This window comes from Leptopilina boulardi, unplaced genomic scaffold, assembly GCF_019393585.1.
Source record: "Leptopilina boulardi isolate dan_hultmark-lab unplaced genomic scaffold, ZJU_Lbou_2.1 LbouV2_123, whole genome shotgun sequence".
Lineage (NCBI taxonomy): Eukaryota > Metazoa > Arthropoda > Insecta > Hymenoptera > Figitidae > Leptopilina > Leptopilina boulardi.
This window is the reverse complement of record NW_026137667.1, coordinates 3781975-3800949: the sequence shown is the minus strand read 5'-3', so window position 1 is coordinate 3800949 and position 18975 is coordinate 3781975. Positions and strand designations below refer to the sequence as shown.

The 18975-nt window shown below is 30.0% G+C and overlaps 2 protein-coding genes across 4 annotated transcripts; one reads left to right on the top strand and one right to left on the bottom strand.

Moving 5' to 3' along the window:
* Window positions 1-248: 248 nt before the first annotated feature.
* Window positions 249-9189, top strand: LOC127287764 (zinc finger protein 271-like). 3 transcript variants are annotated; one of them, XM_051314879.1, is made up of 11 exons: window positions 249-739; window positions 1087-1192; window positions 1710-2114; window positions 2393-2853; window positions 2910-3051; window positions 3123-3455; window positions 3525-3769; window positions 3835-4100; window positions 4228-4365; window positions 5403-5788; window positions 5863-9189. In XM_051314879.1, the coding sequence occupies exons 2-11, from the start codon at window positions 1142-1144 to the stop codon at window positions 6340-6342; spliced, it is 2907 nt and encodes a 968-aa protein (XP_051170836.1). In that variant the 5' UTR covers window positions 249-739; window positions 1087-1141; the 3' UTR covers window positions 6343-9189. The 3 variants fall into 3 exon arrangements, with proteins under 3 accessions (XP_051170836.1, XP_051170828.1, XP_051170843.1); XM_051314871.1 differs by having other exon boundaries at window positions 250-739; window positions 4228-4449; XM_051314886.1 differs by lacking the exon at window positions 1710-2114 and having other exon boundaries at window positions 252-739; window positions 4228-4449.
* A 945-nt stretch (window positions 9190-10134) lies between these two features.
* Window positions 10135-18911, bottom strand: LOC127287647 (E3 ubiquitin-protein ligase SMURF2). Its single transcript, XM_051314691.1, has 10 exons — window positions 18730-18911; window positions 17597-17635; window positions 17012-17120; window positions 16794-16927; window positions 16443-16707; window positions 15914-16377; window positions 14867-15851; window positions 14336-14796; window positions 14020-14207; window positions 10135-13864 (listed from the first exon to the last, which is right to left on the bottom strand). The coding sequence occupies exons 1-9, from the start codon at window positions 18782-18784 to the stop codon at window positions 14020-14022; spliced, it is 2700 nt and encodes an 899-aa protein (XP_051170648.1). The 5' UTR covers window positions 18785-18911; the 3' UTR covers window positions 10135-13864.
* Between the last annotated feature and the right edge of the window lie 64 nt (window positions 18912-18975).

Sequence of the window (18975 nt, the reverse complement as noted above, 5' to 3'; positions counted from 1 at the left end):
ATATTAAATTATTTTACAAAAATTTTATTCCTTGAAAAAAGTAGGTTTAAATTTTCGCGCCAACTGCGCACTAACAACGGAGTCGATGCGCGCGCAACATCCGGTTGCGTGCGCACTTTTGTAATCTAAAAAAATCTTATTTTCTGCTATTTAGCCATTAAATTCACAAAATTTTCTATATTTTTCATAATCAAGAGTCTTAAAGTGATTGTTTTAATCTATTACAAACTAATAATAGACTTAGCGAAACATTAAGTCATCCAAAGGGACCCGCGCCTCATGCGGGTGGGCGAGCTACGCCATTTTGCATCGTATTTTCTCTAAACCGTCAGTGCGTTGCTACATCCAACAGTTTTTACAAAATTAAAGGGGTTAAAGACATTTTGCAAGTGGAAAAAGAACTTATTGTGGTGCGGTCTGCACGCGTTTTTGTTTGGTGTTATTTTAAAAGAAGTCAGTGAGGGTGCGGGGCCATTATTAAGAGGCAAGAGGCGTCCCCCCTTGCGTCGATACCTCCTCCATCTTGTCCCCGTTCCACAATAACCAGTGATAATATGTGCGCGAAACCAGAAGATGGTGTCCAATTTCGGCCGTCTTATTTTACACGAGGCTCATAAATCACGTACCATTTAAAGTTCATCATCGAGAACGTCAATTTAGTTTAAATTTGAATAATTTCGTGGTGGCCTTCGGCGGCCCCGGAAGATGCTCTGATGAGTCACCCTTCCCCGCCTATACTGTAAGGAATATTTTCATATAATCATCTTTTAGAAAAATTATTTCAATACCTTTTGTTTCTTTTATTTTGTTTAAAATATTTATTGTTAAAAAAAAAAAATAAATTGTGTCGTTTCTTGTAAAAATGTGAAAAACAATTTGCAATCTACACATTTTTTTTTATTGTTCCATAAGAGCTGTTGTAAAACGTAGATAGGTAATTTCCAGTAATACTTGTGGCATGAATGTTAAAATACATAGATAATAAATATTTATTTCTTTTATTTCTTTTTAATTTTAAATGTATCTGACCTTGAATTTCAAATTGAATCAATTATGAAGTTAATTAATCCTTTTTTTTTCGTTTAGAGGAGAAAATGAAGACCACCGCGAAGGATTGACAGGTGTTTATCATTGAACAAAAATGAATAGTGATCAACATTCGCTGCCAGCGACTACGCAGGCACAGCAAGAGGTGAGAATAATTCGATTTTTCACAGGCTACTTGTCTTCAGGCAAATGCGCATTATTATTATTATATATTTCATTCTGAAAAATGTTACCAAGTCGAAAGAAAGATTTATTTTTTAATAATCGACTTTGTAACATTGCGCTTTAAACACTATTTTCATAATGTATTAATATGAGCACACTTTTATGATTATTAAAAAAAATTATAAAAGTTCTTTATCTATTTTCTCGTTTTCTCTACAGTGAAGTTGCTTTTTGCACTTTTTTTTTTGGTAATTTTGTGAATTCTAAAATATGATATTAAAAATTTCTATAATTACATAATAGAATTTATAGTGTGTTTAGTCTTGTTTTTGCTTAGTAAAATTTGTAATTTTGATAAAAAAAATAGAATTAAATTGTGAATAATAATATTAAAAGCAGCAAATGATTTAGCGCATTTGTTAATTAGACTAGTGCCTTATTGCATGCTGCCGCATGCCATATCGATGTTGTACAAATGTCTGAATGTATATCGATAGGAAGTAAACACTGGTCAAAGTGGTCGTCCTTCGTATCCGGGTGGTTTGCCTGCAACAACCAGCCTTGGAAATGTAGGAAGTACACCGCATTCATCTGCGGACCTTCGTGTAGGTACAGCAGTAGCATTAGCTTCCTCGGTAGCTAAATATTGGGTCCTCACCAATCTATTCCCAGGACCAATACCTCAGGTCTCTGTTTATCACCATCCCCACCATAACGCCTCACATAGAGGTGGTGGAGGAGGAGGAGGTGGCAGTGAAACTCCCTCAAAGGAGTCACCATCGGCTCTCAATCAAGAAATGGCATTGACAACAAGTTCTCATCATCAGAATACATCTTCACATCATCATCAATCTCCCGTTAGTACCAGCAGTCATCACAGTTCGTTGCAGTCAAATACCCAGGTTTGTTTACGTAGATTGCACGTTATTATCTTGCACTGTAGAAAAAATTGCTAGTTGACACCGAGACTCGATCATTTCTGCATTTGAACAATTAACATCTATTCCCAAAAGAGTACCATTATTTCAAAATGCAGATGTGACGTGTACTGGCATGGCTGCTGATTACAATAATTATTTTTTTTTTTTATATTTTTGTAAAAAAAAATTTCAATCAAGTGCAAGTAAAAAAGAGAAAAAATTAGTAATGCAATTTACATAATTTAAATATCTTTGAATAGATTCCTGTTTCTCTTCCCGGATTGAATTTGGATGGAAATCATATACCCACGAGTCATTTACAAGCAGCGCACGCTCAAATGCAACAACAGATGCAATCTCAACAACAACAAATGCATCAACAACAGCAACAATCCCAACAGCAGCAGCAAACGCATCATCAAATGCAAAATCATCAAAATGCCCAAAATAATGTACAAGCAGTCCAAAATCAGAATTCCCAAAGAGACGATAAAGTGAAAGATGAAAATGGAAGTTGTACAACCGAAAGATGTAGTGACAATCAAGTTCATTGTCAAGTTCAATGTGATCTTCAATTACAAGCACCACAAGATTTACAACAAAGTCTAATGCAACAACATATTGGTGTTAATATAACTGGTAATTCAGGTGATAATGGAAATCCAAATAATTCCGAGAAATCAGAAAAAAAGGAAGATATGAGACAAATTAACATGGCACAGTAAGTTTCATTTTTTTTTCTTTGATTTTATCAAACTAATTTAAAATTATTATCAGATTTCAAGTTCCGGATTTAAAACCCGGTGGTCATATGATGGATGTAAGAACTGCCGATGGATCAGTCGTGAAAATCAGTGCTGGAAATGAACAAGATTTAGCTAAAAGTTTGGGTGTCGAAATGGTGCAAAATATGTATAAAGTAAGAAACATTTTTATTTGCTTTAATTAGCATAATTGAAAGTTTATTTATAAATTTTGTGTTTCATCTAGGTGAATGTAGAGGATATTAATCAGCTTTTAACGTATCATGAAATTTTCGGTAAGCTACAAAGTGAAATAGCTGCAGGAACAACATTAGTCGGTGGAACCGTACCCACACAGACAGTTACCACAATTCAAAATGGTGCACCAATAGTGCAACAAGTTCAGTTAAATAAATTTGACATTAAAACCAGTGATGGAGAAGCAACGCCAGGACCAAGTGCATCTCCAGTTTCTGTTGGCAGTCATAATTGTGACGTTTGTGGAAAAATATTCCAATTTCGCTATCAATTGATTGTACATCGAAGGTATCATACTGAAAGAAAACCATTTACATGCCAGGTGATTATAATTAATTAAAATTATTCTTATTAGTATGAAATTTAAAAATAATTTATTTTTATTTTCCAGGTGTGCGGAAAAGCTTTTTCCAATGCAAACGATTTGACTCGTCATGGTAAATGTCATTTGGGAGGATCAATGTTCACGTGCGCTGTATGCTTCCACGTTTTTGCTAATGCTCCATCTTTGGAACGCCATATGAAACGTCACGCAACAGATAAGCCATACAATTGTACAGTTTGTGGCAAAAGTTTCGCTCGAAAAGAACATCTTGACAATCATACTCGTTGCCATACTGGAGAAACGCCATATAGGTACAAAAATCATATAATTTGTAAATAACTCTTTTGCTAATCTCTTTTTTTTTTTTTTGTTTCAGATGTCAATATTGCGCTAAAACATTCACACGCAAAGAACACATGGTGAATCATGTGCGCAAACACACTGGTGAAACTCCCCATCGTTGTGACATTTGCAAGAAAAGTTTTACGAGAAAAGAACATTTCATGAATCACGTGATGTGGCATACAGGAGAGACTCCACATCATTGCCAAGTTTGCGGTAAAAAATATACTCGCAAAGAACACTTGGCTAACCACATGCGCTCTCATACCAATGACACTCCCTTCCGATGCGAGATATGCGGTAAGTTATTTTCGAACAAAAAAGGAAAATTTTTAGCAATTATTAATTTTTTTTCGAAACGAATATTAAAAACAAATGAATAAAAAAAAAAAAATGTTTTTTTTCGATTTTGTTAATGTGAATGCAGGTAAGTCGTTTACAAGGAAGGAACACTTTACGAATCACATTATGTGGCATACGGGCGAAACACCACATCGTTGTGACTTCTGTTCAAAAACATTCACACGAAAGGAGCATCTTCTGAATCACGTTCGACAGCACACGGGTGAGTCTCCACATCGATGCGGCTTCTGCTCCAAATCGTTCACCAGAAAGGAACACCTTGTTAATCACATCCGCCAACACACAGGTGAGAGCGGTTGGCAGATGTTCATTTCACGGACAAACCGACTTGAACGTTTTTTTCTTAATCACTCTTGTGATTTCTTTTTTTTTTTTTTTAGAGATTATGAAAATAATTCTTGGGGCTGTGATATTTAAAATTATTTTTAGTAAATAATGCACGTCTCTTGTTTTAATTCAAAAATGAAAAAAAAAACAAATATAAATTGTGCCGTCCTGTTTAAAATTGGCATTTGCATGCTGAAAAAATCATTTCTATCAATAATGATTAATGGGATGTTATAAACGTGTGTGCCTCATCATCATTTAAAATGCCTCGTCATTCAGTTCATAGTGTTTTCCATATTGATTCTCTAACTTAACATTTGTTTACACTTTAACCTCTGCGATTTCATTGAAACACAAGAGACATATTCATTGTTCTGCCTAATACACCGCTCTCATACATGCTTACCACCAACTTTTTTTTTCAAAAATTTTTCATACAAAATATTTATTTTCTTTTTTTTTTGTATTATTTTTATATTGTTATAATTTTTCAATATTGGAACATCAAACAACTTCCGTCATTTTATTAATTAAAAAAAAAAGTATTTTATCTACCGGGATCAATATTTTAAATTATTAAAAATTTAAAGTGATTTTTATTTTAATATATCAAATTAAATTTCGAATTTTTTTTAATGGTGATTCATTTTTAAATGATTAAAAGCTTTCTTTTAATTAAATTCTTAATTGAAATTTTTTACTAATTCAAAAAAGTGTTTTCATGTAAATATCAATTATTAACTAACTAGTCATAAAACACTGATTGCATAAGTTGCATTTTCTTAAATACAATGATTTATTTAATATTTAATATATTTTTAAGTTTTTATATCATTTATTGTATTTAGCAAAATTCAACTCGTGCAAATTAGCTGAATCTAATAAAAAATAATTATGTCTTTATAAATTTAGGCGAGACACCCTTCCGTTGTCAATACTGTCCGAAAGCATTCACGCGCAAGGATCATCTGGTAAATCATGTTCGCCAACATACGGGTGAGTCACCGCACAAGTGTCAGTATTGCACCAAATCATTCACGCGGAAGGAACATTTGACCAATCACGTGCGTCAACATACAGGAGAATCACCACATCGATGCCACTTTTGCTCTAAATCCTTCACCCGTAAGGAGCATTTGACGAATCATGTACGCATTCATACCGGAGAATCACCACACAGATGTGAATTTTGTCAACGAACATTCACCAGGAAAGAGCATCTCAATAATCATCTTCGTCAGCATACCGGAGATTCATCTCACTGCTGCAACGTCTGCTCCAAGCCCTTCACACGAAAGGTACACAAAAATCTGATTTTTTTTTTCTTTTATTTCAATTAGAATCGGATAAATTAACATTTGATTTCTTTCAGGAACACCTTGTAAATCACATGCGTTGCCACACTGGTGAGCGTCCATTCGTTTGCACTGAATGTGGAAAGAGTTTCCCATTGAAGGGCAACTTATTGTTCCACATGCGATCGCACAATAAAGGAAGTAATGCCGAGAGACCGTTCCGTTGTGATCTATGTCCCAAGGATTTCATGTGCAAAGGACACTTGGTATCACATAGAAGATCACATTCTGATGAGCGTCCACACAGTTGTCCTGATTGTGGCAAGACATTTGTCGAGAAAGGTAATATGCTTCGACATTTACGAAAACATGCCGCTGAAGGACCACCAACACAAGTAAGCACTCCCTCGGCTATTCCACAACCTGGAGTATTGCCAATTCCAACAGCTGCTGCTGCTGTTCTTGTTGGGCATCCCCTTGCGCCACCGGCGCCTTCCGTTGTACCTCAACATACCGTTGTTGTACCCACTCCTCCCGGTGTACTTGCTTCTTACTAATCAAACTTTTTTTAGTAAGCCATTTTTCTTTTATTTTTTAAGAAAAAGAAATTATCAACAATTTTTATACTGTAAAAAATTCCAATTATAACAAAAAAAAGAATTTATATTCAATATCCGATAATTTGCAGTATAATGCAAAATTATACCTGATATTCTCTTTAGTTTTTTCACTTTGAATTTTTTACAGTATAAATTTCAAATTTTAATTTTAAGACAGAATTTTTTTTTCTCAAGATATCAAAGTGATTTTAATTTTGTTGAGCTTCTAATTTTCAATTTGTTTTTTCTTTTATTTTAATTTCAAAATTAAATTCTAATTTTGTTTCATATTATAATTTATCAAAGTAGAAGAGATATACTTTGTAGCTTCCCTGTAGTAGAAGAGAAAAACATTTTTAAATGCGAGATTATTGTTTGCTGTTATTCTTAAAAAGTAAGGCAATCAATTTAAAGTCGAGACCTTGTAACCAAATACTATATATCAATCAAGAAAATCCTCGGCTTTTAGTTTTCACTATAACCGGGATTTGTTAGATGCTTTATTAAGAATTATGAAAAAAAAACTTTGTAAGAAACCTTTTTACAGCTAAGAGTCCAATTTCAAATAGAAAGAAAAAAAAAAGAGTTCTTTGTTGAGACTTTTAAGATGACAGTGATCGCGCACTGATGACTGATTTTTACGTCAATAAGATTTTTAGATAAAAAAAAAAAAAAAACATCTTATGCACAATCTCTTGCTTCCAGGAAACCCGATCGAAATCTTTAAACCTAATTGTTATTCTTTTACTTTAAAAATAATTTTTCTCATATTTAAATTTTTGAAATAGATTTCGATCGATGTTTCGATTGGTTCTTTTTTTTTAATCAACGTTTAACCAGTTAACTTTTTAAAGAAAAAATCGCTTTTATTCTATGGTGTCTTTAGATTTAACCAAAAAAAAAAAAAGAAAGAATAAAAAACAAATGTAAATCGTAGAATAAGTGTCACGTGTTTCCACGTGAATTTACTTTTACACTTTTTGATTAGCGCGAAAAAATACCGTGCGTTATTATAAATGCTAAAAAGTAATAATAATTTTTGAAGAAGTGTAATAATTAAAAAGTGGTAAATGATGTCAAAAAAAGAAAAAAAAATACAATTTCCTCTCTAATTGACCGGCTGGCTTGATGGTGTAGATATTTAGATACCAATTGTCAGATTAAGTGTATAATGGAAAAAAAGAACACTTTCTCTAGACGTATATAAATGTTCGAGTGCAATACGGCTCCAGCCGCTTTCGCGTTTTTACCACAAATCTGGTAAATTTAACCAGTTCCGATACCCGTGATTAACCAGCACTCGGCTCCGATTTTGTGTATCGGTAATTTATTGAGATTTCAAGTTTTCGCAGTTTAAAAAATTAGTTCTTATTACAATTTTAGTTGTTTTAAATTATGTATACAGATTGGGTAATTAATTGATCAGATTTGAACAAAAAAAAAAAAATGAAATTTTTATAAAGTAAAAGTCAAATAATAAATAACTTTGTTTAAACAAGTTTAAAAAAAAAATTGTCAAGTAATTAATTTTATTTTAATTTTACCAATTGCACGTATTTTTTTATAAACATAATTATGATTTCGTTTCTTGCTTGAAAAAAGTTTTACTTTTTAAAAAAACTGCGAAAAACAAGAACTCAACACAACAACTGTAGAAAACATATTAAGGCCATGTATTTCATATACAATAGAGTATAAGAAAAACCAGTAATGAAATGCATATACGATATGCTTGATAGAGAACATTTTTATGATATCCAATAAGATTGTGATTGTCACACTATTCAGTTATGTATAGGTATATTATAACAATCAAATAATGTACGATAATTTTATGAATAATTCTGAAAATAGATGTGGGGCTGATTTTATTATCGATATGTATGTGGGTGTGTGTGTATGTACACATCACATGGGATTTGCGTGCGTTTACGATGTTCAACACCCAATAGACGTCTAGGTTCAATATAAATATATATATCAATGAATATTACTAAATATATTCGGAAAAAAGTAGCAACAGTGTACGCCTTAGCGGTATTTTTAAGTGATTGACTAAAAAAAAAAAAGAAAGAAAAAAACTTAATACCGCCAAGGCGAACAAAATGTAGTTAACACCGACTGTGTTACATATAATGGGGAACACGTAAATCCTTATTACGTTCTAGGAAAAGAGGAATTACACGGGCACGTAGAACATTGTATTCAGACAAATATTATATAAATAAAAAAAAAAGAGAGATATATTATATATAAATATATATAAAAATATGTATACGCTTGTATACATTACGCATATACCGCATTATACAGATTGAAATAAAAAAAAAGCTCTTGCAGCGATTAACACAAGAAAAGGGAATAAATAAAGTTTATATGAATTATTATTATTATATTATGAATAATATAAGTTACGAGAGTAACATTTAAGAGTTGGTTTTATGCTTTTAAAAAAGAAAGATTTTGTTTCAAAGCTTGTTTTTTTTAAAAAAAAAACAAGTTTTAAATCAAATCCTTATTAATTCTAAGTCAAAGCGATTTTTTGTCAATATAAAATTTTTGTTTCTTGTGAATTTCTAAATTTAATTCAATATTTTTGAATGTTTCATTGCAATGAAATGATAAAAAGAGGAGAATTTATAAAACGCTTTGACTCAGAATCAAAACAGCAAGGGACAGATACAAAATATGATTTACCTATAGATAGAAAAAGATATGTATAGAATTTTATTATGCACCATTGTAATATTATGTATCCCAGTTTTGACACAATATACACTGGTGTTATGTTATATGTGAGAAAAATGTGTTATTTATTAATCCTTATCCCTATTTTCAAATTAAATTCTCTATTGTTAATGCATAAATGGTTAAAAAATTAACAAGATGGTAAAAATTTTGAAAAATAAAAATGTAAAAAATTACCGACATAGAAATCTACCTTACCGACTGATCGTAAAACAGGTTTTTTGAAAAATGAAAATATAAAAAATTACCGACACAGAAATCTACCTTACCGACTGATGGTAAAACAGTTTTTTTGAAAAATGAAAATATAAAAAATTACCGACACAGAAATCTACCTTACCGACTGATGGTAAAACAGTTTTTTTGAAAAATGAAAATATAAAAAATTACCGACACAGAAATCTACCTTACCGACTGATGGTAAAACAGTTTTTTTTGAAAAATGAAAATATAAAAAATTACCGACACAGAAATCTACCTTACCGACTGATGGTAAAACAGTTTTTTGAAAAATGAAAATATAAAAAATTACCGACACAGAAATCTACATTACCGACTGATGGTAAATTTTTTTTATGAATTTTTAAAACTGCTTTACCATCAGTCGGTAAGGTAGATTTCTGTGTCGGTAATTTTTTATATTTTCATTTTTCAAAAAAACCTGTTTTACCATCAGTCGGTAAGGTAGATTTCTGTGTCGGTAATTTTTTATATTTTCATTTTTCAAAAAACCTGTTTTACCATCAGTCGGTAATGTAGATTTCTGTGTCGGTAATTTTTTATATTTTCATTTTTCAAAAAAACTTTTACCAGCAGTCGGTAAGGTAGATTTCTGTGTCGGTAATTTTTTATATTTTCATTTTTCAAAAAACCTGTTTTACCATCAGTCGGTAAGGTAGATTTCTGTGTCGGTAATTTTTTATATTTTCATTTTTCAAAAAAACTGTTTTACCAGCAGTCGGTAAGGTAGATTTCTATGTCGGTAATTTTTTATATTTTCAAAAAAAAACTGTTTTACCATCAGTCGGTAAGGTAGATTTCTGTGTCGGTAATTTTTTATATTTTCATTTTCAAAAAAAACTGTTTTACCATCAGTCGGTAAGGTAGATTTCTGTGTCGGTAATTTTTTATATTTTCATTTTTCAAAAAACCTGTTTTACCATCAGTCGGTAATGTAGATTTCTGTGTCGGTAATTTTTTATATTTTAATTTTTCTAAAAACCTGTTTTAGCATCAGTCGGTAAGGTAGATTTCTATGTCGATAATTTTTATATTTTCGTTTTTCTGAAAAATGTGTCTCATTAAATGTTTTTCTAATTTTAAATATGTAAAATTTTCTAATATACATAAAAATTATACTATAAAATTTTATTCATCTGAATTACTTGAAAAAGGAGTACAGGATTTAATTATTAAAAACTAACTTAAAACTATAATTTTACAAAAGTGTTTTTGTAATTTGGACATTTTATTAAAATATACATTTTCATCCAAAATACAAAAAAAAAGGAGACGTATATATGTACAATTGATGTTACCCGAATTGTTTTAAACGATTACCATAACTGTTATTAAAAAATATATAATTATATTATATAACCTGTTATTATAAAATTAAAATGTATTTCTAATAACAGATGAGATTTCAATAACATAAAGCAATATACCGCTTTTGACGAGTCACTGGATTGTGTTGACAATCTTTTTTTTTAAAAAAAACAACTTATATGAACACAAAATCGAGAAATCTTTAATTTCTACATTTTACTAATGTTTAAAAAAATTTTTTAATATAATTTTTCATTTTTTATACTTTAAATTAAAATATTAGATATGCTCAAGTTTATCGTAATAAATAATGTTTCTTATAATTTTTAAAAATATATTTATAAATAAATGAATACAGTCATTGCTGAAAGACCTTTTGTAATAAGGTTAATTATAATATTTGTCTAGAATAAAAATTGTTGCAGTAAAAAGTCGAATTTCTATAATTGACATTTTTTGTTTCTAAATAACAACTTTTATGTAATAAATCATTAATATAAATGAAATAAAAACAATTTATAATTTTTTTTATGTGTGCGAGTATCGACTTTTTACGTTAAAACGACAAATTTTAAATCTCAACATTAGATAATAAACAATTAAAAAAAACAATTGATCGTATTTCAGTTTACAGGATTTTATGAACATTTTACATAATACTAATAAATAATATTGTTACAATTTACTACCTAATTTAATATATTCGTGCAGTGACAATACAATTTGTTTCTAATTTTTATTTGGCGATAATTTTTTTGTGTGATAAATTTGAAGAGTAAATAAACATTTATGGATATACCTTTTTAAACTTGGGGTATAGTAATTTTTTTTTTTTGCAATCAGATATTTACAAAAGTTTACAATTAAATTTATCTATTGCAGATAGGGCGCTTTATTTTGTACTGGTTGCAATTTTTTTTTTTCTAAGGCACTCTTCAGGCATTCAACAAATGTATGTCCAAAAGAGTTAATTTTCTCTTAACGTATATGACAAAAAAGAAAAACCTACACAATTCAATCTTAAACATCTAACCGATTACATTTGTTTCACGTTAATTAAAATTAATAAAAATGTAACATTTTTAAGGACTCTGTAATTCGAATTTAAAAAATTGGCACAAATCTGTGATCGACAATTTTATTTCAAAAATAAGAATTAATTCCTGTTAAACATTTATTCAAATTTTAATTATTATCTAAAAGAAAATTTTAATTATGCATATTGTTGACTAATTCTGAAAAATATCGAATCCAGCAAATATCAGTCTTTATTTAGAATTTGTTTTTTAAAATGTTTTTTTTTTCGATTTAAAAAATTTTAACACCCGCCTTTTATTTAATCGAATCAATAACATAAAACTAAACTAACTTTATTTATTGTAAATTCATTAATATTGCCAATCGCAATTGTTACGAAAGATTTATTTCAGTGAAAAGTACATTATTCACTGAATAATACATAAAAACTAGAAAAATTCACCTAACAATTTGTGTCAGGTATATATAATATTTATCTTACGTATTCTTGCGATATGATTGATCACAGTTCTGGGCGCGATATAATTTTAGATTTATGACATGTAACAAATAAAAGACGATAAATTTTTTTTTTTTTTTTGTTAATTGATCAGCCTTGATAAAACCCCATTAACGCACGGAACACAAAAATAATATTTTATTTAATTGATCCAATTGAGCCGACTCTATCTATATCTAATTGTAAGTTCCTATTTTTCATTCAATAGAATCTTTTTATTAAATAATTACGGTTTAAATTAATATTAATTTACACGTTTATTTATAATTATCAGCTCAAAGAAGAGCATTTCCAACAAATCTTAGACCTAAAAGCGGACTATAATTCAAAAAAGAAAAAATGATCCGCATCACTCCATTATGAAATGACTTTAATTATTATTCATAAAAATTTGTATTTGTCGTGGCATAGTTCGCTGTGCACTTTTGTATAATCATGCTCATTACAAAAGTTTCTAATTTTATTCAATATTTTTGCAAAAATTCTAAAGCGAATTGTGTTAATTTTTTAAATTGTAAATTTTTATTATTTTTTTCCTTCAAAATAATTTACGAGAAATTTTTGTTGCTTTAAAAAAAAGTAGTCACAAGGTGATAGTTAAAGATTATTTCAGATTTCAACATTTTCAATTTCTAACAACCACCCTGAGACAATAGAATTATATTTTTGAAAGCAGATTAACGCGAAGCGACAAGTGCAATCGAACCGTAAGCATATTTTACGGTCATTTTCATGTTTTTTTTTTTTTTTATTTCTCCATTTAAGCCTGGTGCTTGTGTAAACATTCATTAGAGGCACGTAAAGTATTACTCCTTGAGTAAGAAAGGCAATGCTATGATATTCGTTGCGATATGGTATAGTATTTTTTTTTTAAACATTACGATTCCCGTAAGAATTCGATTGTTTTTTTTTCCGAAAATCGTTGGAAAGAGTTGATATGTTATTTTCCTGTATTTCTTTTATTGTCAATAAACTCTCTTTTATTATCATTCGAATTCTCATTATTACTGCTTCGATTCATATATATATTTATCGCTTTTGTCAATGATGTCGATCAAAAAAAAACTGATCTCTAAAACACCTGACAATATTATGCGAAAATCTTGTTTCATTAAATTTTTTGCACCGAGAGCACGTTTTTTTAATCCAAAATAAAAAAAACAAATATAACATTTACTTTAAAAACATGTTAAAAAAAAATAAATAGAAAAAAAAATTGAATATAAAACGGAAATAACTTTTTACAAATCGTATTCAACAGTAATTCATTCATGTACAAATACGCCAATAAACAGAGAGCTTTAAAAATTAAATATTTACCTAAGACAATACAACATATTATTGAAATATTAAAAAATTTCTATTATTTTTCCTCAATAATGAAATTGATCTCATATTATTAGCGTCAAAGTACATAAGAAATAACTTTTATAAAAATGTTCAATTCGTGACTGTTATTTTGTTTAAACTAAAAGAAAAATTTTTTTAAAATTGCAGCGCCATTAACAGTCGAAATTATTTAATTTTTAACGCAATTTCTATTTTGCATGTAATGAAATGCAGATACGTACCCAAGTAAGCAGAAAAATTTCCATATTCCTTTCCATTGTACGTATGATTTCAAATTTACCAATTTATGATTGAAATCTATTTTCAGAAAATATTAATTATTTTCTATTAATTTACTATATAGATTAAAAAAATATTTTTTTTGATAATTTTAAGATCGATGAAAATGCTTAACTAATTATAGATTATATTACAAAATATAAAATTTTCATTAAAGAATAAAAAGTACAAACCTATTCAACGGCAAATCCACATGTTTCTTCAACTGCCTGTGTAAGTTTGTCGAGCATCTTTTGATAACATGGATAACTCTGGGGAATATCGATTCGATTGAAACAAGTGTGTGCTTTCGGTAAATTTTCACTAGGTGCGTCTACCGCGTGAATTGTGAAAAGACGGGGTCCAGCGGCTCCAGTAGATCCTTCAAAAAATAAAGATACATAACCCATTAGTTACTAAATTATTAGAATTTTGTATCATAAGTTTTTAGAAAAATCAAATTAGAATTAAAAACATTTTATCAAAATTAATTAAAAAAAAAAATATTACCTTGTAAAGCCTTGAAGCCTTGGAGTGGAACTCGTGAGCTTCCAGTGACAAATTGCAACAGTCTTGCTCTCATTTCCTCGCTGTAGGATTCGACTATTTGCCAAAACCATTTAACAACAGGTGTATCGGGCGTACAATGCTTTAGTCTTGTATGAGTTTTCCAATCATTAATATCGATAGTACCTAATCCACCAATAACCAATTCAAGTTCCCTTTCATCAAACGGTCTTAATAATTGTGGCGGTATTAATTCATGAAATCCTTTATGCAAAGCTAAAAATTGCTGCTCGATTCCTCTCATAAAACGATAATTCACATATAAACGAACGTATTCTTTTTTATTGTCCTCTGTCACCGTCATCTCTTTACCACCAGGTTTTAGCTCGTGATTTCGTAAAACTCCAAAACTACTGTGCTCAACAGAAAATGACGCGTCCAAAACACCGTCAATACTGTTTTCTCTGTAAATGATAAACAATTTAAAAATAAATTTGAATTAGAATTAATTTTTTCTATAAGAATTAAACTTACAGCATCCAAGTGAGACTTCTGTGAAGATCAGGATCAACGCCTTCAATATCACTGAGTGTGATTGCTTTGTTAAGCAGCATTTTATAAAAAGGCGTTGTAAATCCTCCGTCTATATGATGACCGTGAAAAACAGCGATACCAATTATTCTCCCGGCAAAATGAAAATAAGACAAATGCTCCGGATTAATACCCGAGTCAGCATTAATTTGCAATGTATAATTATCATCTCTTGAATATTGAAAGAGTCCATATTGTGGATTTAACATTTCATGAGAGAGTAAATATAGCCATTCACGGGCAACACCACCATAATCAAGACCCTCTTCACCGCGAAATTTCACCATAAGTCTTTTTCTCATATCTTTGGGACGCATCTTCATTATTAACCTGTAGGACTCTTCAAATATTTCATTCCTTGATACTTCCAATCTACAGTGACCGCTTTGTGGTTGTAAAGCATTTAATTCAGCTCTTAAACACTTTAATTTTGCTACAAGATCTCTTTTATACTTGGGTAATAATTCACTTTCCATTAATTCTTTCGGTAAATCGGATATTGTCTGTTGTACCGGTAAACTTTCAGTAATGGAATTATTATTGCTCACTGGTTCAACTCTTGGTCTTGGTTGATTTGTATTTGGTGGTGATGTTGTTTGTGTGGGTGATGAATTACCAACTGTTTCAGTTCTTGTGCTTGAATTACTCGTATTGTTAACTTGTGTTGTTCCAACATTCAGCCTTTTTAATATATTATTAATTATCTGAGTTGAGAGTCTAGGGTCTGTGAACTGTGTTGTTCTATTGTTATGATCGACAAAATAGACTCTTCCGCTTTGTGTTTGGCGCATTTCCCAACCGCTTGGGAGAGGGCCGAGATCCAATTCGTTGGCTGATAAATCGCGAGGAATCCGTGGATCATGCCATGTTGATGATCCGGTTGGTACGTGATAGAAATAAACTTGTCCTTGTTGCGTTTTTCTCATTTCTGTGAAAAGAAGTTTCATTAAACTCTTGAAGAATTTAAAAAATAAAATTAAAAGTACATACCATATCCACGGGGTAAATCTAATGGTTGCACGTCACTTCTCCTTTCACCGTTAATAAATCCACTGTTACGATTACGATTAGTTCGATTAGGCCTTCGGGGTTGATTTGTATTTGTGGAAGGACGTTCAACTCTTACATTTCCATTTGGATTTCCATTTTGTTCATCATTAGGTCGAGGTGGCGGTGGTCTTCTTTCTCTAACCGAAGAAGAAGGTGGCGTGTTTCGTGTATTCTGTTGACTCGGAGTTTGCTGTTGCGTTGGCGTATTTTGTGCAGAATTTTCTCTACTCGGAGTTCTGTTTGGAGTTCCTTCTCGATTTGGAGTTGTATTCCACTCGGCTGATTGCCTTGAAGGACTCTCGCTGTGGGCGTTTAAAGGACTGCTTGTACTGCCGCCAGAGAATGTTTCAGAGCAAATTACAGGCGGTGGTTCAGGTGTTGTTGGTATAATATTATTGCTAGCTCTGAAAAATTATAAATTATAATTATAATTATTAAATTTTATAAACTATAAAAAAAAAAAAATTACCTGGCTGTTGGACGAATCCACTGTGTAGTTCTCGTGTAATGATTAACGTAATAGAGTCTACCAGTTGGAGTTCGTTGTTCTTCCCATCCATCGGGAAGATCTGTGGGACAACTCAAATCGCCAAGTACATCTACAACTGCATTATGCCCGACAGTATTACTCACTGCGCCATTGTGACCATCGCGCGACAACAGTGAAACTACAATTTGACCTTTGACGACGTCAGTGTCATCAACATGAGCTTTGCAAAGATCCAATCGTTGATCTAAAGTTACAAAATTAGAAAGAGATTTTAATACCAATGAAATAATATTTAAAAATAGAAAATATATATATATAAATAATAATTACATCCTGTATCTTTGAGCCTCTGAATAGTATTGCATAATATTCGAACACATCCAAGAAATCCACCACCTTGTTTTTTGTGTATTTTTCTGTGATTCCATACTGAGATGGTGATTCCATCATTTTTACCCAAGTATCTGCATTGTAAAAAATCATTTTTAATTTATTTTTATTTATTATAAAAAAAAATTTTTAAATGAGAAAAAGTTTAAATCACTTACAAATCGTAATGTTGATTCCATTTTGGATCGAGAGTAGCTTTGCACGTATCGGTACTGTGGCATTGTCCAGAACCATCGACTGTGATTTTGGCAAAAGGATCAGGGAGACCTAAAAAAAAAAAGAAAATTCAATAATTGTTTTTAATATTATATTCTAAATATTCAACTGATATTGAAAATATGTGTCTAAATTTATAATTACAATTTACATAATAAAATTGTGAATTTATAATTACAATTTACATAATAAAATTGTAAATTTTGAATAAACAATTTATGCGTAATGTATAAAAAAAAATAGAGACAATTCACTCATTATAAATATTATCTTATTTAAATGGACTTAATCTGACATTCCTTCGTGAAAAACACAAGAAAATGCAATTATTTATGTATGTAAAAGCAATAGATTTTTTTCATTGATATATATTCAAACAATATATGTATAATAAATGTATAAGATAAAAAAAAAATATTTTTGTATAAAAATATAAAATAACATAAAAAATGTTCTCTTATTATTAGTTAGGCTTTTCACGTTATCTAATTTAAACATTTAAATTGTTAAATATTGATAATACTTACGAAAGAGATCTTTCCTTGCGAGATTACGGGCACACAATACTGAAAAAAAAGAAATAAAAATATATTTTTATACAATACAATTTAAATCTATATTTAAAATGACAAATCTAATGAATAGAATTTACATTTTCAGTAAACAATAATTCGTTTTGAATGAAAGATTCTTTAAATGACTAATTGTTTTCAATAAACAAGGTTTAATATATGATTCCTTCCCCAAGTGATTTTAATCTAAATGAAAATAATTAAAATTTGCATAAATCTTTAATTTAATTTATCGAATTCAAATGAACTCATTTATTTTTAAATATTAAATAATTAATCGGAGTGAGATAAACATAATTATCATATATAGGAAAAAATAAATGCCAAGAAAAGACAATATTTTGTTTTTTTAATTTCAAAAAAACAATTCTTTCTAAATAAAATAAAAATCAAGAATCAAACTCTAAACTACTTTTGGTCTTTTATTTGTCTTGCCAAGTAACAATTGAAACAAAATCTAAATATGCGGGTACTTAGTTATGTTAATTATTGTCAGTGTCAAACCGAACATAAATTTTATTAACACTTGAAATAACAAAAATTCTAACAAAAAAAATATAACTATTTATATTTTGTACTCAATATATATGTATATATATATACATATATATTCAATGTTCCTAATCCTTTTTTAGTTGTACTTTCCAAACGCCTTTTTTTAATTGCACAATTCCATAAATGTATATGGAGAATAGGAATTATGTCTTTACAAAATACCGAATAATGAGAAATTATACAACTATGCGAGAGTACAGTAATTTTTAAGATGAAAACTGTATCATAATTGTCTAAGATTATTTTTGATGTAAAGTCTAAAGTGCTGTCAGGGAGTTGCCATAACCAACGGACGGTGTCCATAGGCGGCCATTAAGGAATCTCTTGAGACTTGCTCAGAATTTTTACAAGTCCAAATGAAATGTATACCTGATCTCAAACAATGGACAGGTAAAGGGATTTCTATTGTGGTGATAATAATGAGGCCATATTAAATAATAAGTAGCTATAAATGGTATATTGTGCTTAATGATTACGATGCTTTTGCCAACTTTCACGGTTCAGTAATGTTACAATTTTTTCGGTTTACTTACTTGTTAATCGGATCTTCATCGACCCAATCCTCCTACTACCGCCAGGATTCGACATTTTTCACAAACATTTAACAATTTGATTAACACATCGGCTTTTTTAATTAGTAAATAAATGTGTCTCTTTAACTGCGATGTGCCCCCATACATGCAAATACGATTGACTACAATCCCCCCACTCACGCATACAAACATAATAAATAAATAATCGTCTCTGTCGGTAATGTCGAATGAATTATCGACTGCTAA

Bases quoted from the DNA above. Each gene is read 5' to 3' on its own strand.
- LOC127287764 (XM_051314871.1), top strand. From the start codon at position 1,142: ATGAATAGTGATCAACATTCGCTGCCAGCGACTACGCAGGCACAGCAA. The intron at 2,115-2,392 runs GTTTGTTTACGT...ATCTTTGAATAG, and splicing joins CGTTGCAGTCAAATACCCAG to ATTCCTGTTTCTCTTCCCGG. The intron at 3,052-3,122 runs GTAAGAAACATT...TGTTTCATCTAG, and splicing joins TGGTGCAAAATATGTATAAA to GTGAATGTAGAGGATATTAA.
- LOC127287647 (XM_051314691.1), bottom strand. From the start codon at position 18,784: ATGTCGAATCCTGGCGGTAGTAGGAGGATTGGGTCGATGAAGATCCGA. The intron at 17,121-17,596 runs GTAAGTATTATC...TTTTTTTTTTAG, and splicing joins CGCAAGGAAAGATCTCTTTC to GTCTCCCTGATCCTTTTGCC. The intron at 16,378-16,442 runs GTAATTTTTTTT...ATAATTTTTCAG, and splicing joins TGGATTCGTCCAACAGCCAG to AGCTAGCAATAATATTATAC.